Consider the following 25,014-nt stretch of genomic DNA (forward strand, 5'->3'; position numbering starts at 1 on the left):
AAACGGGTATCCTGGCTGACCTCTGTCCTTGAGACCACTGTGCAGGACGACACTGGGTGTTTGTAAAGAGTTCTGTACTCTTGTCCGGTGCAGATGATCATGGACTTCACAGAAAACGAGGATCCCCTCTTGGTTCGGTCTTTCCAGAGCTTTATAAAGTGTGTGGGTACCCTCATCATCTCATTGGCTCCTACGTTGGGCCAAAGCTAATGCTGTCTAAAGTATTTATAAGGCATCCTCTGACTCTCAGTGGTTTGACTGACTGGCGCATGCTTTGGTAACTGCCTGATAATACTCAAGGTGCCGCTGGTGGTGATCTCTTGTGGCCATTGTTGGTATGCATGTGGACCACTTTACATCCAAATCAGACCATTCCCTCTGGGTGCCTAACAGTTTTTTTTGTCAATAAGTGTATATTTAATAAACATTAAAATCAACTTAAGTCTAAATGCTATTAGAGCTCAATTAAACAGTCACGGCGGACTAATACTGTGTACTGTAGAAGATATCAATCCAAAATCAGTAAATCAGCAATCACTTAAGCAACAGCAAACAATAAAAAGGTCATCAAATGTTAAAAAAAATCAATTAACTAGAAGTCTGGAAGGACTGTCAATGACTATGCATGCTAATTAAAAAACTACCGCTAAAAAAGCTCTGCCACATCTGTTTTTTTGCCTGGACCCAAAAATATCCAGAAGCCCTTGATCTGTGAACCCTGGTGCTGTGAGTGTGAGGGTGTGAAATTTCACTCAAGTAAGGCGATAACAGCCCTCTAAAGACACTAGAAATAAGTTATACTTAAAATAGAGTGAAGGACATTTTAAGAAGGTGTCTTGCGATCACACCATTTTTTCTTTCTTAACAGGCGGGCTGCTGGGTTTTGAACTACCAGCAGGTGCTTTAAGTGACAACAGGTCACATGGTGCGATATAGGTTTGTGTTACTGTCACAAAGTCACATTACTTAAAAAAAAACATAAGCCACGCTCTTTATTCTGCCCACAGTTAAAAGCAGACTGAAAGCATTTCTGTTAATCTGGGTGACAATCTCAACCTAATGACTTTATACCACTATTCTTTTAATAGTGTGGAGATTCATTTTCCTTCTGTTTGATCACACATCTTTAAGATGATTTATAAAACCTAAAAATAAATATATTGCTGTTTGTTGGGATAAGCAGATAAATCTGTATGTCATCAGCATACAGTGTGAGGTAATAATTTACTCTTTTAAAAAAAAGCACCAAAAAAGTGAGATTTTTTTTACCAAGAAGAGAATGGGAACAAAGGAGGAGCCTTGAGGTACACCACAACTAATTGGAACATTATGAAAGGGTACTTATCTAAACTGCCAGAAAAGTATTCTTTCAGTAGCAGTCGTTTTTATTAAATCGGATGAAGATACCTTCTGTGGGTCTTTGGCTGCAGTCAGATCCAACAGAACCAGGAAAACGGACTTACCAGAATGAAAAGTTCTTCTGAGAAGAGCCTTGGCTCTGAGAACCAAGACTCTCAGGAGAACTGTTTCTGTGTTGCAGTTTGTGTTTAATTATTCGTAATTTGGTCATCATTGTGTTACAATTTCTCCCCTTCAGCCCTTTGTGTCACCAAACCTATGGAGAGTGTGGAGGTCCCTGAGACTCAGGTGGCCACGTTTGAGTGTGAAATTTCTCACTTCAATGTTCCCTCCACCTGGCTCAAAAACGGCGTGGAGATCGAGATGAGCGAGAAGTTCAGGATCGTGGTTCAGGGAAAGCTTCACCAGCTGAAGATCATGAACACCAGCAGGGACGACTCTGCAGAGTACACCTTCATCTGCGGAAACGACAGAGTTTCAGCAACACTTACCGTCAACCGTAAGACCGTCAAACACGATTTAACCCTCACTCATGCATTTCTCATTAGAAATTTAAACTATTTTCAATAAATATAGTAATAATAACAATGTCCACACGTCATTGAATGTTTTTTAAATGTATGTTTCATCCGTCCAGCCGTCCTGATCACCTCTATGCTAAATGACCTGAACGCTCAGGAGAGAGACACCATTACCTTTGAGGTCACCGTCAACTATGAAGGCATCAGCTACAAATGGCTGAAGAACGGCGTTGAGGTCAAATCGTCGGACAGATGTCAAGTCCGCAGCAAGCAGCTCACACATTCACTTACTATCCGAAACGTTCACTTTGGAGACGGAGGAGAGTACCAGTTTGTGGCAGGCTCTGCTGCTACCGCTGCTAACCTCTTTGTTGAAGGTAACAAACCATTCCTTGGTGGTCAATGTGCTTTTTTTCCTGTTCAGGATGTAACTTAAACTGACATCTCTCGTGTTCTCAGCTCGTGTCATTGAGTTCACCAAGAAGATTAAAGACATAAAGGTAACTGAGAAGAAGAAGGCGATTTTTGAGTGTGAAATTTCTGAGCCGAACAGCCTGGTGATGTGGATGAAGGACGGCCAGGAGCTGGACTTATCTGAGGAAAGGTCTGTCTATGATTAAACTTCTTAAGTCTACTCTAACAGAAGCTTTCAAAGTTACAATCAGCTTGAAGTCATCTCCATTGCTTACTTCACAGGTATGTAGTGACAGCTGAGAAGTACGTCCATCGTCTGATGATCCAGACAGTTCGCATGTCAGATGCTGGAGAGTATTCAGTGGTGGCCGGATCCAGCGTCTCCAAGGCCCAGCTGACCGTAGAGGGTCGTGATGTCCGGATCGCTGAACCTGCTGAGCGGCAGATCACGGTGGGATAGTTTTATAACTCTAGACCAGCAAGAACAAGATAAATGTTGTTTTCTTGAGTAATTTAAACCTTCCCCTCACCTTCTACAGGTTCTCGAGAAGCACAGAGCAACCTTTGAGTTTGAGGTGAATGAGGACGACGTAGAAGGTCGCTGGCTCAGGAATGGCGTGGAGATCCAGTTCTCTGTGGAGGAGAGGTTCAGCTATGCCGTTATCAGGAAGCTGCACCGCCTCACCATCTCTGAGACCTACAGGAGCGATGCTGGGGAGTACACCTTCATCGCTGGCAAGAACAGGAGCACCATGCACCTCAGAGTTAACAGTAAGTCCAGAAGAACATCTTTGCACTTGAGACAAAACCCCAACAGAGCTGCCTGTCTGGTCAGAAAAGGAATCAATGAACAGGCGGAGGAAAACTTTTCTGATATCTATAAACAAATCTCCTCTAGACTCGTCCTCCTTAACTAAACATTTTATCTTTCAGTCCCGGAGCCTCCTCAGATCCTCCGACACATGGAGCCCCAGTCGGTTGAGGCAGGAAAGCCGGCTCGCTTCTCCGTGGAAGTAAGCGGCGTTCCCCAACCACAGGTCTCCTGGTACAAAAACTCCCAGGCTCTGTCACCGGGCTTCAAGTGCAAGTTCTTGCACGACGGCAACGAGCACACGCTGCTTCTAATCGAAGTATTCCCCGAGGATGCCGCCATCTACAACTGCGAAGCCAGGAATGACTACGGCACGGCCACCAGCACTGCCACACTCAATGTAGAAGGTAAGCCAGGACGTCCTGCCTGACGAGCAGAGAAATGCATGAAAGCAAATATAGAGGATGTATCCTGATACAGGTTTGTGTGCTGCAGTGTCAGAAGTGGTCTCTCCAGACTCTGCTGCCCCCATCGCTCCACCCGTCATTATCTCGCCTATCTCCGACACCTCAGCCAGAGAGGGAGAATCTGCTCACTTCCAGTGCAGAGTCCGTGGAGATGGTATGAAGTTGTTGTTTTTTAAATCTACACTCAACAAACCTGAAATTTAAAAATTAGGAGTCCAGAGGAGTTGTATAGTAGAATAGTTAAGGTCTTCATGGATTTGTGAATGGCTATGAAGTATGAAAGATGAGTCTTGGAGGTAGACAGGGACATCTCTGCTCTAATACATTTTGGTGCCTCGTTCAACCATCTGGACCGAGACTCAAATCTGTTTTATGTAGCTATGGTGTAACATGGTGTAACAATGCCAAGAAATGAGACTTGTCTACTTCACACATTCAGAAAACAATGTGCAGATCAGTAGGCAAAACAGTGTATAGGGTTTTCATCAAGAAAATTTTAATATGTGGTTTGCAAAAACTGAAAGCAAACTCACAACTTTCTACTTATGTAACCTAGCCAGAGTAGCCCAGAGAAAGAATACAGGGAAAATGTGATGGAAATCAGTCACAGATCCATCAGTCTTAGCCAAAGCTGTTATGAAAGGGTACTTTCACATGGCGAAACAACAATATGACAGTGTCATCTGCGTATCGGTGATGTGTAGAAACAATGGGGCCCAAACACGCACCCTTGGGGGATCCCAGTTTAAAAGTGAAAATCTGAAGGAAAACTCTGGAAGGTACAATTCAAATCAAGAGTCTACCTGCCGCCCAGATAGCACAAATATTGGAACATGGTGCTTTTTTGTTTCTAAGATGGTGGAGAGGTAAAGTAAGGTGAGAACCGCAGAATCTGCGGCAGCTGCAGGTGATCTGAGGAAATCTGGGACAGACGATAGAAATGTCTCTGATGGAAAAACAGTCTGAAATCTGTTGTGCCACATAACAGATATCACTGATATTTCATGCTTTAAAGGTCAGTGTTATGGCCCTAAACCTAAAAACTATGGTTCCCCTGGTCCAGATGTGAAGATCAGCTGGTTCCACAAGGAGAAGGAGATCAAGCAGTCGGATTTCTTCAGGATGTCTCAGTTTGATGACAGCTGTCAGCTGGAAATCCCCAGAGTTTACCAGGAGGACGAGGGTGAATACACCTGCGTGGCCACAAACAACGCTGGGAAAGTGTCCTGCTCCGCCACTCTCACACTGGATGGTGAGTTTCTCATCAACATGGAGGGATTAAAGCTACAAATGCTACATGTATGTCTATCACAGAGAAAACTCCATTGGATAAAAGGAAAAAACTGAAATAGATTAAGAAGCTGTATTTTCCTAATTTCTAATGTTTTCAGGACATAATATTATAACATCCTTGCTATTCAGTCGGTGTTAAAGTATAAATACGTGTAATATAACAAAAGCTAAATAAAAACTTAGAGATGTCTGTGTGAGTTGAACCCATGATCTGGCAGCTGGCAGAAACACCTTCAGCTAACACTCAGCAGCCATTTCTGTCTGACTTTATCTGCCTGTCAGCTTGTTTTTGAGGAATCTTGGTCCACTCTTCTTTCCAACATTGCTTCAGGTTTCAGCAGAAACCTTAGGGCTCAACTCCAGCATCCCAGTCCCATTAGGGTCTGGGTTTGGATGTGTCCTTGCAACCCAAATCATCTGCCTAGCTAGCATGATTTGATGGCTGAGGTGCTTTGTGCTGATATGTTGGATTTGGGTTTCTCCCAACATGGTGCTGTGCATCAAGTCCTGCTGCCATATTTGTTAATTTGGCTTTAAATGATCTCGTCATGAGATTTATACTAAAAACTGAATTCCTGGAGAGTCAATCATGCAGCTCCTTGGGTTTTTGCTTCCAATAGTCATTTAGCTTTGCCACAGCAGAAGGACGAACATTTACAGGGGCCATGACAACAACATTTCTGAGGTTTTGGGGGTATAATATGATCTGTTGTGCACTGATGAGGCTGAGTCAATGTCAGGAGCGGGTACCAAAGGACCGGCTCAGAGACAGTCAGCTTTGTTGCTTTGCTCAAAAACAGTCAAATCAGAAAACGGGTTATATTTCTACGTAATTCATATTCTCCAATCAGAGCACACCATTAAGCAAACAACCTTCCCCCTCCCCTCCTGCCCTCCAGCTGTGAGTCGCGCTAGCTTTGGGCTATTTATTTATTTCGTCCCACTGTGTTAAGTCGCACCGGCAGGTTAAAGCTTTCGGTCAGCTTGGCCTCGCCTGTCCAACATCCTGCACCATAAACGCTCCACCTGCCATAAAACCACGATATTGATTTATAACAAGAGGAGAGAGGAGTTTGATCAGTTTTCAAAATATGGTTGTTGCCAATCAGAGCGAAGTCAGCTTGGTAGAGCCGCATATCATATTAATGAACCCTTTAACTGAGGAGGGACGTTATTTTTTTATGACATTCTTTGATCATTTACATTTGCAGCAATATCAACTATACAATGATGTCAAGGCACCTTTAAAATTTTTGAAAACATCTTTTTTTAGCTTCCTAGACTACAGCAGCTGTTTCTCTATTTTAATTCTGATTAGTACATTAATTGAGCAGCTCCTGCTTTATGCCCTCATAGATCCTGCAGAAGCAGCACAGATGGGCTTTTGGTTCAGTTTTTGTGTAAATATCAGGAGTTGTTCATCTAAGGTTGGAACAGAACCAGATTATTTCTTTTAATTGAATCCTGATTTGGATTCTGATCCTGGGTCTATGTTTGTTTTTTAAAGTAGCTGTCGGCTCTTTGGATCCATGTCAGTAGGATAGAAACTTCAAATAAAGAACCACTGCTGAACCTGCTTCCTTTCAGGCCAAACCCAAGCAGTGAGCGGTCCCACTGAGCCTCAGTGGCACGTCTCCACCAGCCTAAAGAAACCAGTCGGCCAAAAGCCGGTTTTCCTCCAGCCAATCAGGAGCTGCACAGTTACGCATGGGGAAGTGGCCCGTTTTCACGCGTGCGTGTCCGGCATGCCGAGGCCGGAAATACGCTGGTTCCACAACCGGCAGCCGGTCCAACCCTCCAAGAACGTGGTGTTCCACTTCGATGAGGTGACCAACGTCGCCACGCTCATCATAGTGGACGCTTTCCCCGAGCACGCCGGGCAGTACACCTGCCGGGCGGCCAATCGCGCCGGGGAGGCCGCATGCTCGGCCGGCCTCACTGTTACCAGAGAGGAAGAAGGTAACACCTGGATGTCGCTTTGCAGCCAGACTCCCTCTAAACCTTCACGGTTTTCTTGCTTCAGGATTAATTCACTCCTCTTAAAAAATAAAAATAAAAAAAATAGTCTGAGAGGATGTCCCGAACCAGACTGGATCAGTGACAGGGAACCGCAAAAATATTATTAATATTCAAACTCCCAGAGTGTCTGAAAACAGAATCAGTCATGAAGACATGAAACTGGCTTCTAGGCACAAGCTGGACGTTATTCAGGTCTTTGTAAACATCTTAAAACAAATTTATCAAATCTAAGTCTGAATATTACAACTAAATTAAAAGATTATTCCCATTTATCCCCCAAAGCACATGTCCCCTAAATGTTGTCAGATATTTATTAAACAGCTACTTACTTACAAATAACTGATGGATATATTTCTAATTTAATTAGGAAACCAGTGGACTTTTCTAATTAAATAAATCACCAATCAGACCCAATTAAGAGACAATTGGCTGATTGAATCTTTGGCAGATTGATCGGTAAACCTCTAAAACGTTTAAAATTATCGGGACATCCCTCAAACAATCTTCAGCTCTGACTAACATCACAAAGCCGACCCTCTTTTTTCACAAATTCCCCCGTTTGTTTGAATCCTGGATTTTCACCGCCGCCCTCCTTCTTCCTCCTCCCTTTTCCTTCTGCACAGTAAAACTCACACATTTAACCTGGTTGTTCATCCTTCCTCCAGATGAAGGCATCTTCATGTCTCTTTTTCTGTCGTTCTGATAACATTTCAGAAACTTTTCCCATCTTTCAGTCCTCCTTGCTGGACACGAGTCCCTTCTTCCTCATTGCTTGTATTCCCTCGTTTGAGACGGGATTTCCGCTTCAGTTGTTTGGTTTGTTTTTGAAAAAGCTTTGCAGTTGCTGATGTTTGAGACACACCCTTTTTGCAATTTCTGTTTACCAAACCGTCATGTTTATACTATCCGACTATCCTGTGGTATTTTTAATCACTTGAATTTTATACTGAAAAAAACATCATGTGACCTCAGAGTTACAGTTTGGTTGCTTTCTGATATGAAATCACAGGCAGATTGTTAGTTTCAAGCTACAGTGTCGAGAATATACACTGAACAGGCGTAGCACCAGGTTCCAACACTCAAAGACTTACAACGCAGCAATCAGGTTGATTTCTTCCAATCATCACCTCAATCCTCACCTCCATGCAGGAGATCAGAACATCGCTCCTGTAAGACAGGCCAGTAACGACCCTAACGACTCCCCATTATTAAGGGAGTGGACCTGTTTGGGTTCAATATGCATGTTATCTAAGCCATTACAAGGCCTTTGTTGGGCAACAATATAAAGCTTGGAACTCCACACTACTCCATACATTTGAATTGAGAAAGTTTTCTGGATAGGAAGAGAAACGTCTTCAAACTTCGGAAAAAAAGTCCAGTTGTTTTGTTTGTTTAAAACTTTTTTGGACTGACAGGTGAAGTGAATTACATAGATTATTAAAATGGAAATGGTAAAATGGTAAATGTTTTTCCTCAAAGTTGACGTTTTAGACAAAAGACAAAGGGCCAAGCCTAGGAGCACAAACCGAGCTAGGAACAGTGGTGAACCATGGGTGCAGGTGTGCAGCAAAGGTCGGTCCATGTCTGATCCAGTAGATGAGCTGCTGGAGCTGAAACTGGTGAAGATATTAATTCTGCTTCTGACAGGAATGTTTCATAATACACAGTCCCATCACAGTTTGAGCTGCATAAGCAGCACCATATCCAACAGTCACGATAAAAACAGTTTTTCCTGCAGGACAAATAGAAACCAAAGCACACCTTCAGAGGTTCTAAGCGTGTTGGCACCAAACCCTGATTATGTGCACATGGCCATAATGTTTTGATGAATTCCTTTTGTCTTCGCCCAAACTATGAGAAATATGACAGATGTGTTAAGTTGAGAAGCTAACAGATAAACGGTTAACCGATGTCATCTCCTTCCTCCACAGTAACTCTTGTGAGGGAGCAGATCGAAGCCACGTTTGAAGAAGAAGTTAAAGGTAAGACTTCGCCTCTGGCCAGATCACACACGATTACCGTGATCACACCCGAGAAGACGGTTCAATGCAAAAGGGACAGTTTGACCCAGCTCCCGCTTATATCCTCCGACTTCTCGCTGTAAAAGCAGTCTGTCTGGCAGCAGCTAACTCTGATCCAAGCTGGGGTTCTGAGATGTTCTTCTTGCGGCGAAGCTGTGACGGTCCTGATGAGAGACTTGATGTGCAGATGCATGCTGTATGGGTTGGTTGGATCAGAGTCGTCATGCATCCACAGACTGCGCTTACAGCTGGGAAACACGTCAAATGTTGAACTGTCCCTTTAAGAAATCTGTTATCTTCCAAAGTTGCATGTCATATTTATGTGTTGAAACGGAAAAATACCTGTTTGTATCATTGTACATGCTCTTTTATTTTGACGGTATCCCGTGGTTTCCTCCAGGACAGCACTGATAGAACTTGCTTGTTCCAGTTTTTAAAGACTTTGCATCCAGAAAGTCATTTTGGCATGAAGGTTCCTCTGATATTTCCAAGACAAAGGCACAGGATGTGTATCTTTTAAAGCTCTTTTGAAGACTTGAACTGCCCTTTAAAAGATATGGAGATCTTCTGCATCTGGGACTGATACCTTCTTCCTGCAGAATATGTCCTAGCCTGGCTTGCAGATAGTGGGATGTGATTCCTGTGGTTTGCTTCCAAAATAACACCAGTCAAACTATATTAGTTCGAATAAACGCCTTCTCACCCAATTCTACAGCTTCATTTTTTTTAAATGTCCTGAAATCAAAAATCCGTATTGGAGAGCTTGAGCTTCATTCATTTCATGTTAAGGATTAGAAAGGGCGTTTATTCTCCTGTCTGCAAGTCAGGTAAGGAACATTCTAGCAAAGACGCAACCATCAGAACGAAAACAAGCAAATGTTGGCCGACATGTTTGAACAATAATAAAATAATTTATGTTTTGAAGAAATTTCCACAGACGAAGGATCAAAACTTCCTGCAGGTTTCTAATAAAAAGAATCAAGTCTTGCGTTTATTCGAACAAATATGGTGAGTGAAATTATTTTTTATGGCATTGTGACTCCCAGCATGCATTTAATATTTCCATTAAAGATCATCCTTTCTGTCTCTTTACCCCTGGAGCTCGTGTCGTTCTGACTGTCGTCTGTTTCTGTTTGCAGAGCTGCTGTACCACAGCAGCGAAGAGGCGCGCAGCGTCACCGAGCTCAGCGGCACCCGACAGCTCCGCGGAGCCTTCTCCGACACCGAGGACTTCCTCGATCACGGCTTGGTGTCGGCTAACCGCTGCTCCAGCAGAACCTCGTCAATCAGCTCCTGGACGGAGAACATCAAGCCATCCTTCACCAAGAAGCTCAAGTTCCTGTCGGTCCTGGAAGGAGAAGCGGTGGAGTTAAAGTGTAAACTGATAGCTTGTCCTGTGCCGACTATTCTTTGGTTTCATAACAACAGATCTATCCCTAAAGAGCGCAGGCGTCGGATCTGTACCGACAGCAGGATGCACATGCACACGACATGTCTCGTTATCGATAGCATCAGGGAAAAGGATTCTGGCAGTTATAAGGTGATGGCGTTAAACTCTGAGGGTTCTGCCGAGTCCACAGCATCGCTTTTGGTTTCGCTCAGGGAAGAGCAGTCCGCCAACTATCTGGGCTTTGTCCGGCGCTCTGCCAAGGCCCACGAGAGCGTAGACAGCTTGGCGGAGCAGAGGAAGGAGAGGAAGTTCAGGGTTGATCTCAGGTGTGTAGGGTCTCCATTCGACAAGATGTCCAAAGTCCACCAGGGGAGGTCCCGATCCAAGAGCGCTCTGGTGCGCACGGTGTACTTCAGATCTAGTACAGGTTCCTTAGACAAGCAAACAGGGAAGGAATCCAAACGTTTGGAGACCGCCTCTGAGCGCGCGCCGTCCCCTCCCCCCATGTTTGACAGGTCCGAGCGTTTCAATGACAGGTTCAGTGATATCTACTGCGACCGGCGCACCGGGGCCAGGTACAGTGATAAGTTCAGCGACAGGTGCAGCGACAGGTACAGCGACAGGTTCAGTGACACCGAAAGCCTCCACAACGAAGTGAGAGCAAAGCTGACGACCCTGCAGAAAGCAGTGAAGCAGAAGAAGAGGCTTTCTATCTCCACCATGTCGTCCTCTGAGTTCGAGGCGGAGTCAGTCGCCAGCGAGTCGAGCTACGCAGAGTACGTGGAGAGGCTGAGGGTGAAGCCGGCCTCTCTGCCCGACGTCCAGCACTTCAGCCGACCGCTGGACCAGGGTGAGAAGAGCTCAGGCAGGGAACCTTCTCAGCCTCGAACGAGACATTCGTTTGAGCCTCAGTCCAGAACCAGAGCCATTCAGATCATGAAGGGCGAGCTGCTTGACACAACTGTGCATCAGAGAGAAAGAAAATCAGGCGAAAAGCTCACAGAGACACTTGAGGATAAACACGCTGTTGAGTCTCAGGTAGATGTTAGATTTCAGCCGATGGTAAGTGAACATCATAAGGCGGAGAATGCAAGGAGCGAGGTTAAACTGCGTCACAAAACTGTGGAAACCAGGACGTCTGTTCAAAAGGAAGCGTCAGTCCTCAGCGAGGAGGCGATATCTGAAGTCCCTGGAACATCTGAAGGAGGTGAGTCTTATGAGGGGGGATCCTTGAGGGCCCAGTACGGGGAGAGCTTGGAAGCTGAGAGGAAAGAGTGTGAGGACAAACTTCTTGCTTTGCGGATCAGGAAGTGGCAGCAAGGAAGTCTGATGTCAGAACCGGAAATATTTAACCAAGAAACGGATGTTCCCCTGCCAGCTGAAATGCAGTACATGGAACCCACGGGGCACTCTTACACCCAGCAGGAGGTGGTGGAGAAAAGATCCACGGAGGGTACTGAGGCCACGCCCTCCTCTTTCCATAAATCTCCCATGTTGAAGGCAAGGCCTCTAGATGTTGAAGCTGTAGCGCCAAAATCACCTAAAACACAAGTCAGAGGAGTGGAAGTAGAGACGCCTCCCTCTGTTGATCCCGTTAAACCAGGAGATAAACCAGAGAAGTCTTTGAGAGATCAGTATGAGAAAAGTCTGGAAGCTGACAGGATGGAGTGTGAGGAGAAACTTCTGGCTCTGCGGATCAGGAAGTGGCAGCAAGGTGTGCAGATGTCAGAGGAGGAGGCCTTTCACCCTGAAACTGATCTGCCTTTGCCAGCAGATAACCCGTACATGAAGCCCGAGGAGAGCATCAGTTCCCCGCAGGAGGTGCTTGAGAAAGGAGCACCAGTGGCTGTTTTGCAAAATCCAAACCCCAAACCACTGATGGTGGCAGGTAGAGCAGAACATGAAGAAACGTCTGGGCCCCAGCCAAAGGCCCAAATGAAAACCCACATAGGAGAACAGGAAACAGAGGTTCCAGTTTTGGGACAGAAATCACCTAAAATAAAAGGTAAAGCAAGGGGAGAGGAGTTTCAGTCTCCTAGAACAAAAGTGAGATCAGAGAAGAAGTTGTTTGAGAGGACGAGAGAAGAACAACGAGAGCTCCAGCTTTCACGAGAGAACATCTCAGAACTGAAAAGTGAGAGTGAGAAGTTTGTCAGTGAAGAGGAGGCCTTGACTCAGAGAATCATGAAATGGCAACAGGATGTCCTGATGGAACAACAGCAGGCTGTGGAGCTAGAGTCTGACTGGGCGGAGCGTTATCCTCTCAGCCAGTCCGAGATGACTCCTGAAGTTGAGAGAACCGTCCCAGAACCCTCTGCTGTGCCAACCTTTCAGCAGCCCGCTGCCATCCACAGCGGTAGGGTTCCTCCTGGGCAAACCACTAAGGAGAAGTTGCAGACCACCTCGTCTCCAGCTGGTTACCAGGACCAGAAAGCTGATGTCCCTGAGTGGCCGCCAGCCGAGGAGCTGCCGACAGAGGGCCGTGAAACCAGACTGCAGACGGATAGTGATTACTTTGTGAGCGAGGAAGAAGCAATGGCTCAGCGTATCCTGAAATGGCAACAAGATGTTGTTGAGCAAGAGGAGGTGGCTGAGCTGGAGTCAGAGTGGGCTTTGGACAAACAGTCTGGACCTGGGTTCGAGCCCCATCTTCCTCTGATGGACCTAGAACTCCATCATGGTTCATCGCCTGTATTTTCAAACACAAGACCATCAGCTATTCAACAAGCTGCAGAAAGTAAACAGTCTTCTGCAATGCCGATTCCTCCTCCAGGCACAACTTTGCCTCATGAATTAGGTTCTGAAAAAGCTCCATTAGGTTTTCAACCTTCACTTCCGTCAGATGATGTGGGAGGAGCAGCTGAGAGGACGATGAGCAAGGAGCACTATGCTCTGACTGCCGATAAATCAACCCACCAACGCTTCCAGACAGATGTGAGAGATAAGAGAGGGATAAAAGAGGAGGTAGGAACTGCAGGGAAGAGCAGTGGATGGAGACAACAGAAAGGTTTAGAAAGCTCAAAGAAAGATGAAGGAGGGGAAGATTTGGTTAGACTAAGAGGAACTGTAGCAGGAAGTTCTGCACAAGCTGCTATAAAGGAGGAGGTCAAACCTCCAGAGGGCCAGAGGGTAAAACAAAGGGTTGCAGATTCTCCAGGCTTACCACCGGTATTTCTGAATGAAATACCTTCGCTTAGAGTTAAAACTGGCGAGATGACGGAGTTCACGTGCCAGTTCCTAGGTGACCCTCTGCCTGCTGTTAATTGGCTCAAAGATGGCCACCCGGTAGCCCACAACCCAGATTATGACGTCGTGAGCAAATCAAACACCTCTAAGCTCACTGTGTTCTACCCAACGACAGATCATGAGGGGACCTACGACTGTATCATAACCAACAAGCATGGCAAATCCATCTGCAGTGCTACTCTTGAGATTACAGATAAGAAAGCATCAAAAAAGGCAGGTGTGACCCAGGAAGTGGTAGTTACAGAGGAGCTGAGGGAGCAGGAATGTCTGCTAGAGGAGGAGATTCAGACCTACATGGATTCAGGGAAGGCTACGCTGCAAGTTCCCCAGACCGTGGTCCACAAACGTCGATCGTCAGACGAAGCATTCACCTCCTCGCCTGTAGAGATTCGAATTACAGCCGCTACTCCTCTCCCTGAAATGTCTGAGGACAGCGGTGAGGACAGACCTCAGGGTTTGGTGGAGAAAACTCCAGAGGTGGTCAGTGATGATGGAGCGTCGCAGACGTTGAAACACAAATTTACCTTCTCCTTTGATGTGGTGGGAGAGGCTCCTTGCGTGGTGACTGAATTGGAGAACGTGAGCTGTTCTGAGGGCAGCACTGCAGTGTTGGAGCGAGGAGAAGCTGTGGAGGGAGAGGTTATCACTTCCTCTGGAAGAGTAGCTGACATTCCTGGAGGGTTTACTGAGGATTTTAAGAAACCTGCCACTGTGGACATACCTGCCCTCTCTCGTACTGAGGATAAACCTCTCATTTCACATCCTCCATCAGATATTGGTGTCAAAGCCCCAAGGTCCAGATTAAGTCCTTCTAAAGAGCCCCCAACTCTGTCAGGCTGTGGTCTCCAGGGTTCTGCTGCTATAATTAAAGTTTCTCAGATCAAACAGGCTTTTGAGTCTGACTCACCAGTGTCTCTAATGACACCTCTGTCTACTGAGGAAGAACAAAAAGACTCACAGTTTCCTGAGGAGTTTATACCTGCTGTGGCCATTTCCTTAGACCAGCAAGAGGAGGAGGTAGCGCTGAGACTCGACTACGAGCCCGAGGAACCTGCTACATCAGTAAATCCACATGTTCCAGAAGCAACTGAATCTATAGTGTCAGAGACATCCGAGGCCTCTGGTGTGGAACGAGGAGTAGGTATAACAGAACGCCATGATGCTGTCAAACAGTTTGTAGGAGAGCTGCAGGAGTCTCCAGAGCTGGTGAGACCAAGGCCCCAGAAAGTAGCTCATCCTCAGGACCGCATACCAACTGGTGAGGTCGAGATGGTCATGGGACAGACTCAGCAGCCGTTTGACAGAACCAGCAGCTTCATTCCTTTCAAGCCTGAGAAGGTCCCTGTAACAAAACAAAAGAAGGTCCCTGTTAGAGCTCCAGCTCAGGAAGATGTAGCACCTAAAATGTCTGAACATTTAGAAACTGGGGGGAAGTTTCCGCCTCAGGATGTCGGTTTGGAGACGTCTGTTTGTCTTGAAACAGCTGGAGTTGTAGAGGCATTGGTAGAAGGTGGATCTCACATGTATGAGGAGGTCAAAATGTTAGAAACGGGATCAGTTTTAGTGAAGAAGAGTGAGGAGACTTCAATCAGTGGTGAGGAGGCGATGTCTATCCCAGAGCCATCTATGGATAGTGGCATTTTTGTCAGTATGCCAGACTCACAGACCGATGCAACGGATGTATCAAAGGAAACTCCAACGGGAGGCAGAGTTGGGCTTGAAATGAAAGCTGAAGTGGTTAGAACTGGTGTTCATGGGAACCCCAAACCCAGAAAACTGATTGGAAATCCTAAACCACCTCATGTACCAACAGAAGCTGCTGAACCGGAACAGGAAGGAGAGGCTCTGGGAGAGTCAGCTGAGGCCGAGGGAGCAGCAGCAGCAGCAGCTGGCTCCATGGAGGAGGAGGAAGTCACTTTCGGGGCTGTATATGAATACTACAACCCTCCAACAGACTGGGGCAGGCCACTGACCCCTGAGTCTGAGATGTCCATAGAGATCGGCAGCACTATGAGTGAAGAGATAGCTGAGGTACCTGAACGATTTTACACCCCAGGTTCTTCTACTGAGGTGTCACAGCCGATCGCAGAGTCCCTTCACGCTCTCAAGTCACCACCGTCCTTTCACACTCCCAGCTCTGATATGCCTAGTGGGTTCATGACACCGGATGAGTTTCCCTTCTCCCCACTACAGCACAAGAGACCCTCAACGGGAGACTCCACAGAGAAGTTCTTCTCACCGGTTCAGTTCCTCAACTCTCCTGCTGATGAGGGCATTAAAACCGATTCAAATGGTGTGAGCTTGGATGAAAGTCGATATCTCTCGCAGGGCAAAGGGTCGTTAGGACCGGCAACCCTTCAGGAGAAAGTGCAGGGAATCCCTCCAGCTTTCCTCAAGCCTCTCATTAAGAAAAGAGTGTTTGAAAATGACTCGCTGACATTTTATGCTGAGGTTTTTGGCCTGCCTTCCCCTGAGGTAAGATGGTTCTTCAACAAAACCCAGCTGGTGGCAGACGACAGAGTGAGAATGGACAGAGACGGGGATAACATCATGCTAGCGATTCACAGTGTCACCAAAGCGGACCAGGGAGAATATATCTGTGAGGCTGTGAACTACGTTGGGGAAGCTCGGAGTGTTGCTCTGGTGATGGTTGTATCACAAGAGGTGAGGTTCATGCCAGCGCCCCCTGCTGTCACCCATCAGCATGTGATGGAGTTTGACGTGGAGGAGAACGACTCCTCGCGTTCCCCATCCCCTCAGGAGATTCTGCTAGAGGTGGAGCTCGACGAAAACGAGGTCAAGGAGTTTGAGAAGCAGGTTAAGATCATCACCATCCCTGAGTACACAGCGGACAACAAGAGCATGGTCATATCTCTGGATGTGTTGCCCAGTATTTATGAGGAGGGCACTGTGGATTTTGTCACTCAGGAGCATGATGACTTAAAAATAGCGTTTGAGGTCACAGAGATGCCGCCAAGGTTTATAAACCCAATCTGCGATATGGAGACCCCAGAGGGTACCACCGTGATGTTTGAGTGCTCTCTGATGGGAATCCCATCTCCTATCGTGTCCTGGTTCAAAGGGGACAAAAAAATTCCTCAAAACACAAAGAAATACCTGCACTCCTCTGATGGAGATAACCACTTCCTGAAGGTCTGTAAAGTCACGACACAGGATAGCGGCGTTTATACCTGCAGGGCAATAAACCTCGTTGGCGAGACTCTTTGTCGGGCCTCGCTGGTGGTGATAAGCGTAAAGGCTTTCTCAGGGAAGACCAGAGGCAGGGAGCTCACTGCTGTGTCTCTAGGAAGCGCTAAAGTTCAGCCCCAAAAGTTTGACCTGATGGTCGGGAACACGTCTTTTGATGGCGAACAGGTGTCTGAAATCGAGCTTGAGTTTGAGTTTGAGCAGGAGACCGATGAGTCGCAGCGGGCGCTGAGGTTGGTGGCCAACACTGACCACCAAACCAGTGACCAAGGGCAGAAGTACGTCAGCGTTAACTTCGATGTGTTTGCTGAGCCAGCAAAGGATGAAAAGATAGAGTTCAAAGGGAAGTCCTCTGATATGTGCAGCTTTCACTTCCAGGTGACCGAGATGCCCCCTAAATGCGTGATCCCACTGACTAACGTGACCGCAGCTGTAGGGACGCCGGTCATCCTTCAGTGTTTGGTCAGCGGTAAACCAAACCCCACAGCTCAGTGGTTCAAAGACGGAGAGCTTGTCACTGATAGCAGATACATTATCCAGGAGAAAAGTGCCGGCCATTTTAATCTGCTCATTACCAACGTGACCCAGAGCGATGCTGGAGAGTACAAGTGCTTAATCCAAAATTCTGCTGGCTGCATAGAAACAATGGCACTGCTGAAGATTTTCTAGAGGTTAAGGTTGCAAGGTTTAGTCGCACAAAGTCAAACCAAAAAGGTGTTTTGATTTCTGAGTATAATCAAACTTAGGCTTGTGTCTTTAATAACATCTATTTATGCGTCCATTTGCTATACTTGCTTAATTTTGTCAGTGAGAATCGGGACAAAGTCAACAGCCATTCATGCGCACACATCTGTACTTAAGCGTAACTTAGAGTCTCTAGTTAAATATTTATTTCTAGTTTGGACTGCCTGGAGAAAACCCATGCATACTCTGACAGAACATGCAAATAAAAAGAAAAAAAAACATTTGCCAGGATTTCTAACCAGCTGTGAGGCTGCAGTACTAACTACTGGTCGATAATTGCTGGCAAATACCGTATTTTTTGGACTATAAATCACACCGGACAATAAGTCGTTCCAGAATATATATAGGCATTTATTTAGAAATCTCAAGAATAAAAACTGACATTTATTCTGGTAAGATTTATTTGATTACAAAACTGCATCCACAACCAGCTGACTACCATGGGATGTACCTGGGAGGTTGATTGGGTTAAATTTGCATAACAAGCTACCAACTCCAACCAGAAAGGTTCTTGCCAGCGCATTTCAGCTTGAAAATTAGACCCTTAGCATAACGGTGCTACATGCTAAGCTAACAGTACGACACGGATGTTTCAGAGCAACATAAAGCTTGCATGCATCAGAGAAGTTGTAAACCGCCCAGACAACGGAGCTGTAAGCTAGCACTAGCTGCTATTAGCTTCATGGACAGCCTAGTAACAGGGTTCAGTCAAGGTCTGTTTCCTTAGCGCTGCACCACGCAATGCTCCGCTGCGTGAATACAGACTGAAACAGTGAAACAACATACAAACGTGTTCAGTCTTTGTTGTTTAAGTTAATGTTTCAAATATTTTTAAGTGCTACAAGAGCAGCATATAGTTTTCACTAGCCTACAGCGTCTTCTTGCGGCTATAGACGTAATGTTTACTCCTTGGTTCATGTTAGTCAATATGAATTACCATTTAAAATTTAAATACATGTCAGACCTAAGTATAAGTCGCATGATCAACCAAACTATGAAAAAAGTGACTTATAGTCCGAAAAATACGGTAATCCAATTAGCTATAAATTAATTTACTTTTGGTAGTCATGAATTTGTGTGACAATGACAACCTTTGGTTTTTCTATGATTAATGGAATAAACTGCCTTATATGTTGGACTGGTTTAAAGCAAAGCTGAGACATGTAGCAGAGTTAAATTTGTCCTGCTGTGTTAATGTTTGTCATTGTGAGATTAAAAGTTAATCGCTGGTTCGTTATGTAAAACCTGAATCAACATTAGTTTAAGTCTTTGATAAAAAAAGTCTTGGTTTGTTTTCTTCTTAGGCAACTCATTGAGCTTGACTGATTGAATGTTGAAGTTATGCTTTTAAATTATCTTTCCAACTCTACATGTGAGGCTAATTGAAATTGAAGCATTTCACTCAAAGTTACACAAAGTTTAGTTTAGTTTATTGGTGGAAAATCACTTTGAAACTGATCATCCAGCAAACATACCAGTTAAAGAAATATTTCATATTTTTATCATGTTTTAAGTTCCCTGTTTTTATGGTAATTACAGACAAATATATTATATTTTAAATTATAGGTGTAATTGTGGACATATTGACACTTTTAGCATTTAAATAGGTTGAATTTGTTAAAATATAATTTGTTATCAGCTTTAGCGATATTCATGCATAAATTGGTGAAGAAGTCAACAATATTAAAACTGAAATTTGCAAAACCAACTTATCTGAAGTAAATTTAAAAACTATCAAAATGTTCTGTATTGTGAACTTGAAATTATTTATTTTTTGTTGGTTAAGTTGATGCCTTATAATGTGGATTGTGTTTGTTTAATGTTTTAGTGTTTTAGCCGCCTCTGGAGTCTTTTTTTGGTTGGAAATATAAATCAAGTTGAAAATGGAAAAGATAAGTTATTTTAAAAATGGACAACACTGTGAAACCTTTTCAAGACACGAAGGTGTGGATGTTTTGTAAATATGTGTAATGTTAGGCGTGTATGAGAGAAACATAAGAGAAAACAAGAATAATGAAAAAAATCTGGTGTTGACATGAACATTTCTGGTTTATTTGTACAGATATTTGTCAATTTGTCTCAGAGTTTATATAATAAAAGGTTTGATGTAAAATATGAGTGTGAAAATGCTTTGTGTTTAATAAATTTTATAACATCGTAGAAATCCTCTGATCATAAATGGTGGGATGTTAGTTTTTTTAAAAAAAAGAAAATCATAAAGGTTATATATCACTTGTTTTTACAGCTTTTCCTTTTCAAATGTGTTCAAGTGTTTAAGTCATAATAGTTATATTTGTATCTATGACCAAAAATTGACAAATATATAACAAACTAAATACTACACAAACAAATTATGGAAAAATGTAAAGCAAGCACAAACCTTCTAAGTATACGGCTGAGAGATGCAGAAAGGAGATATGCATGAAACTCAAGCATCAAAGCATTACATAAGAACCACTCAAAACTAAAGTAGTGATTCCAAAGTCTACAGCTCAAATATATTTTATAATTTGAAGATTTATATAATTTATTGAGAGAGAAAGAGGATGTATTTAGAAATGATGTGAGAACAGTGAGACTTAAACAACTGGCACCCTACCGAGAGATTTAAAAGCTGTCTGTGGCAAACCGAGCCTGGCTGTAATATAACATAATGGTCAAGAAATGGTTTTGAGAAAAATTGTGATTCAAACAAAACTTCTGGCAGTATTCAGGTAGATGTGATTTCTGCTCCGGTTCAGACCAGTATTGTTACTGTGTTAGGATCGGCGTCAGAAGATTACTCATCACAACTGTCACCAGAACACACCTTTATTTCAGGGCATATAATAAAAATTAGATTTTGCAGCTTAAGCAAGTTTCTGTGCACTGATTTAGTTATATTTACTTTTCTAAGGTGCCTAATATCTGAAAAATGTGAGAAAATAACACACTTGTTCCGCAGTGTTTAAACAAACCTTTAAAAATGTTTGAATGTAAACATTAAAGTTGCTCTGTAATTGAACAGAGATTTCAAAAAGGTATTTAGAAATTTTACTTGGTAAAGGTCTCAAAGGCAGAAAACTGAAGAGTTTAGCTTCCACTTTTTTTTTTTAGACCAAAGCGTAAATGAGCTCAGCTTCAAATCCCAGACAAGCCTCCATGTGCCTCACAGCCTCAAAGTTTATGTCATTAATTTCTCTGTTGAATTCTACACAATAACCATAATGAAGCGCCTAACCTGTGTTTTTTATTATTATTATTATTTCCGATATACAAATAACTATGAAACTGAGTAAGGAATAAAGCTTTCTAATGGTTGTGCAGGTGGTCCTCGCTAGAATTGGTCAAATATCACCTAAATCAGTAAACAGTATATACAAGTTATGATCTTAACTGTGTAGCTAGTAAATACATATGAATGAAAGTCCGTTTAGATGACTTCATGTTGAATTGCCTGGTGTAAAGAAGTTCCTCTGAGTTGCACACAGGTGGCTTAGAAATGAGAAATCTTTAAAACTTAATATACTACTCAGTTGTACATGAACAATTTTTATTCCATTTTTAACCCATTTTGAGTATTTCCAACCTGTTGTACTTCTCTTAATTAACTCATATTTCCGATGAAGAGTTAACTGCACTGATTTGTCTTAAAGGTTTTACTTGTGGACATTGTTTTCAGTATTGCTTAATATTTCCCGACAGAGCGTTCTAGCGCCACCGTCACCACTGTGGAAGAACGGGAGGAAACCTTCTACACTGGTGTCCAGTTACCACAGAAATCTAAAACACTTGAACTCAAGCCAGAGCCCAAACGTTACTCTTCCTCTTTAGAGAAGAAAAAAGAAAAGCCAGTTTTCCTCAGCCAGCTGTCCCCGGCGGCTGTGACCTCAGGGGAGTCAGCCAGGTTTACGGTCAGGGTGTCGGGCTTTCCAAAGCCCATCGTCCAGTGGTCCCACAACGGCAGGGTGGTAAAGAGCTCCTCTGGGTATAAGCTGGTGGAGGAGGAGGAGGAGTACACGCTGGTGATCACCAGAGTCACGTCTGAGTACGAGGGCGAGTACTCGTGCACCGCCACCAACAGGTTTGGCCAGACCACCTGCACCACATACCTAGAGGTGAAAAAGTCCGATATCAGCCAGGCGGAGCGGTGGGTGGAGAAGATGTTTAAGGTCACAGGTCAACCACCCACCTTTCCAGTTCAGATCCAGCCTGTCAGGTGTTCAGAGGGAGCGGAGGTTTATTTCAATTACGTAACCGCAGGAGATCCGCTTCCTGATGTGAAATGGTTCAAAGGGGCTTTCCAGATCCAGCCCAGTAGGAACTGCATCATGGTAGCCAACCCAGACGGGTCTGGCCTGATCAATATCAAGAGCGCCAAACAGGAAGACAGCGGCTTGTACACATGTAAAGCCTCCAACCAGTTCGGCGAGGCCGCCTGCAGCGCCGAGCTGGTGGTGTTCAGGGAATCGGTCTCTGTTTCTCACAAAGAGGAGCAGCGGACCGTGGTTCAGAAGAAGGCCTATAAGGTGTCGGTATCAGAGCAGGCGACAGAGTCTCGCCTGTACCAGGTCAGTCTGCCGGGCCAGGACAGAACCCGGTCAGATCAGATGGTTTACACCATCGGCACCGAAGACAGGAAGATCATTCCCAGTGAGCAGGTGGGCTCGCTCGGTGAGGTGGACATCTCCGCTGCTACCGTCCACCGTGAGACGCTGACCCAACAGGCGGCTGTGCTGCAGACTCACGAGATGGAGGAGAGGGTCTCCGTGGTTCCCACTCGCCCAGCCCAAGCTTCAGCGTTTCCCGGGAAGCAGCTTCACATGGCGGCGTTTACGTCCTCTGTGGAGGAGAGCCAGGGCGTCACGGAGCAGCACTGCGACCGCATTCAGAGTCCCGAGGTCGTTGAGCTGCAGCTAGCACGAGAAAAACGGGCCAAATTAATGTCCGCTGTGGCTGAGGAGCTCACCCCCCTCTCCACTGTCAGCACACAGCCCCTGCATGACAGGCAGCCCGCTGAAGTCAAAGCCACCGCCGAGCCCAAACACCTGGTCAGCGGGTATCAGGTGGAGTCGCAGCTGGCTATCACGAGGGAGCAGTCTGAGGAGATCCCCGGACAGCAGCAAGAGACGGGCTACAAGGTCAAGGAAGGCGTTAAGATTTTATATTCAGCTCAGTCTGCAGAGAAACAAGCGCTGGAAGAAGGCCACACAGCCGAGCTTCCATCGGCAGAATCTGCCGTCAAATCCACCATCAAGAAAGAAGAGCGCCGGCCGGTTTTAGCCTCAGTCAGCGAGTCCAAACACACTCTTTCTAAGGAGGCCCAGTTCTCCATGGAGATGCCGGCTGAAGAAGCGGCCCGGCTCTCTAAGGACACGATTATGAAGGCAGCCTTGAACGCTGAAGAAAGGCGAATACTGCAGTCTGAGCCCACACAAGAGCTTCCACGTCTGGACAGCGCGGTGACCGTTCAGTCGCAGGTAGAAAGTGGAAAGGTGCTCCACCTGCAGGTCATCACAGACCAAGATCTCCTTCCATCTGAGAAGAGCTTCAGCTGTGAAAAACCTGCAACGCAGCAGGCAGATAGCAGGAAGAGTCCCACTCTGCTGCACACCGTCAGCCAGGATGAGCAGAGAACTGTGCTTTGTGAAGACCTGTCCGAGTTTGAGGCCAAGGCCAGCTCCGTAGCCATCCAGCCCCAGAAAGAGGCCCCGGCCGTGCTGCATCTTCAGTCGGCCCAGCCTGTAGAGGTGCTGCCCAAAGAGGGTCTTCTGACCGCTGAGAAGCCCGACGAGCAGGTGGCGACACAGAAACAGGAGAAATCAAGGAGCCATGCAGCTGTCTCCGAGGAACGCAGGGAGCTCACAGCAGATTACCACACAGAGCTGGATTTGTCAGTCACCGGGGTTCAGTCTAAACTTCGAACTGAGCCCAAGCCTCAGAATATCCTGCAGGTCTCCTACCGGCCCATGGAGCTGCCGAAGGAGACCCCCATCGCTGCCGATTTTAAGCAGCAGCGAGCTCTGGTGCAGAAAGAGGACCGCTGGAATGTGATGCATGTCACCAGCGTAGCAGACAGTCAGGTTCTGGAGGAGGGTCACACGGAGACCCTGTCAGGCGTGGACACGTTCAAGTGTCTGACAGCCGTCGAGCCCAAAATGCCCACAGAACCGGTCCAGATCGAGGAGAAGGAGATCTCCACGGAGAGCAGCGTCTCTCTGGAGGCAGCAGAACAGGACTTTGCCGTTCAGATCCAGGAGGGTCAGTCCGTCAGGCAGTCGATAGTCATGGATGAGAAGCGAGTGCTGACGGGGGAGCACTCTCAGGAGATCTCCAAGTCTGAGTCCACTAAAGTCGTAGTCAGCACACAGCCCAAGCTGTCCTTCATGGCATCAGAGTCTGAGGACAGCACGGCTCTCCCCAAGGAGATGATGTTTGTGATTCAGGTCCCTAAGCCTTCCAGCCTGAAGACACGGCGCCAGCTACGAGAGGCGCTGCAGTCCGCCGTGGCCAGCGACCAGCCGGTGCTGCTGGCGGACGTTGTTGGAAAGCTGCAGGCCGTAGAAGTGCAGGAGGTCAAAGTTCAGCGAGAACCCAAACGCTCGATGTTTACGTATCTCATCACGACAACGGGCGCGCCCATGGAGATAACGCTCGCTTTCGAAGGCGAATACCCGCAAACGGCCGATGTCCGGACCGAACTCCAGGCGGCATTGCACTCTATAGTGTACCAGGAGGCCCACGTTCTCACCTCGGAGCAGATCGGCACCACGCAGCTGGACAAACCTCAGAGGGCCCGGGTCAGCTCGGCCCGGTCAGAGCAGAAGCTTTCCTCAGTGGTGGAGACTGTCCGCGTGGCGGAGAGTACAGTGGATTTCACAGCCGAGAAATCTCAGGCTGCTGCTCTGCAGATCGAGTCTAACGTCACGGTTGAACGTGCTGCGGCAGAGGGACAGGTTGTAGTGCAGGAATCCAAGACCGAAAAGATAGAGATGTCCATCTCATCCAAGACTAAAACAACCACAGAGTCTCGGGTGGGCTTTGAGCAGTCGGTTCAGGTGTCAAGGAAAGAGATGAGGTCTGTAACGGTAGAGAGTAAAGAAAAGCATGCAGGAGCAGCTGTTGTCACAGCAGCTCTGCCTCCTGCCACCGTAGCCACTGAGCAAACCTTAGATGTTAGCATCCAGCAGGAGCACAGCGAGGAGATCTTCACAGAGCAGATCACTGTATCCAGACCAGAACAGAGAGAGCACCCTGAAATAGTTATATCCCTGCAGGACATATCCATAGAAGAAGATAGCCAAGTCACCTTTAGCACCACCATTAAATTTGTAGCTAAAGTGAGCTGGTTTTTCAATGGCCAATTGGTGGAACCTGGCAGAGAGTTCAAGTGTTTTAAAGCCAATGACACATACTCACTGGTTATCGACAAAGTTGTCAAGGAGAGGCATCAAGGAGAATATGTTTGTGAGGCTGAGAATGAAGCCGGCAGGACAACAACATCTTCCAGACTCACTGTGGTCTCAAGAGGTTTGCTAACAGG

The 25,014-nt window shown here is 45.8% G+C and overlaps 2 protein-coding genes across 2 annotated transcripts in view; both read left to right on the top strand.

Annotated features, from left to right (window-relative positions):
• ttn.2 (titin, tandem duplicate 2) overlaps positions 1-25,014 on the top strand; it is a 212,363-nt gene that overhangs the window by 26,981 nt on the left and 160,368 nt on the right. The window contains 10 exon segments of the mRNA XM_036132592.1: positions 1,598-1,858; positions 1,997-2,257; positions 2,340-2,484; positions 2,577-2,745; positions 2,834-3,065; positions 3,228-3,512; positions 3,601-3,726; positions 4,636-4,824; positions 8,816-8,866; positions 21,177-25,001. Coding sequence (XP_035988485.1) covers positions 1,598-1,858; positions 1,997-2,257; positions 2,340-2,484; positions 2,577-2,745; positions 2,834-3,065; positions 3,228-3,512; positions 3,601-3,726; positions 4,636-4,824; positions 8,816-8,866; positions 21,177-25,001 — 5,544 coding nt within the window.
• LOC110366802 (muscle M-line assembly protein unc-89) lies at positions 6,254-8,798 on the top strand. The gene is made up of 2 exons (XM_021309968.2): positions 6,254-6,824; positions 8,364-8,798. Exons 1-2 carry the CDS (start codon positions 6,611-6,613, stop codon positions 8,708-8,710), a joined length of 561 nt encoding a protein of 186 aa, XP_021165643.2. The 5' UTR covers positions 6,254-6,610; the 3' UTR covers positions 8,711-8,798.

This window comes from Fundulus heteroclitus, unplaced genomic scaffold, assembly GCF_011125445.2.
Source record: "Fundulus heteroclitus isolate FHET01 unplaced genomic scaffold, MU-UCD_Fhet_4.1 scaffold_53, whole genome shotgun sequence".
NCBI classification, from domain to species: domain Eukaryota; kingdom Metazoa; phylum Chordata; class Actinopteri; order Cyprinodontiformes; family Fundulidae; genus Fundulus; species Fundulus heteroclitus.

What these genes read in the sequence shown, in the direction of transcription:
- LOC110366802 (XM_021309968.2), top strand. Translation starts at nt 6,611, where the DNA reads ATGCCGAGGCCGGAAATACGCTGGTTCCACAACCGGCAGCCGGTCCAA. An exon ending in TGTTACCAGAGAGGAAGAAG is followed by an intron (nt 6,825 to 8,363) that starts GTAACACCTGGA and finishes TTTTCCTCAAAG; the next exon opens with TTGACGTTTTAGACAAAAGA.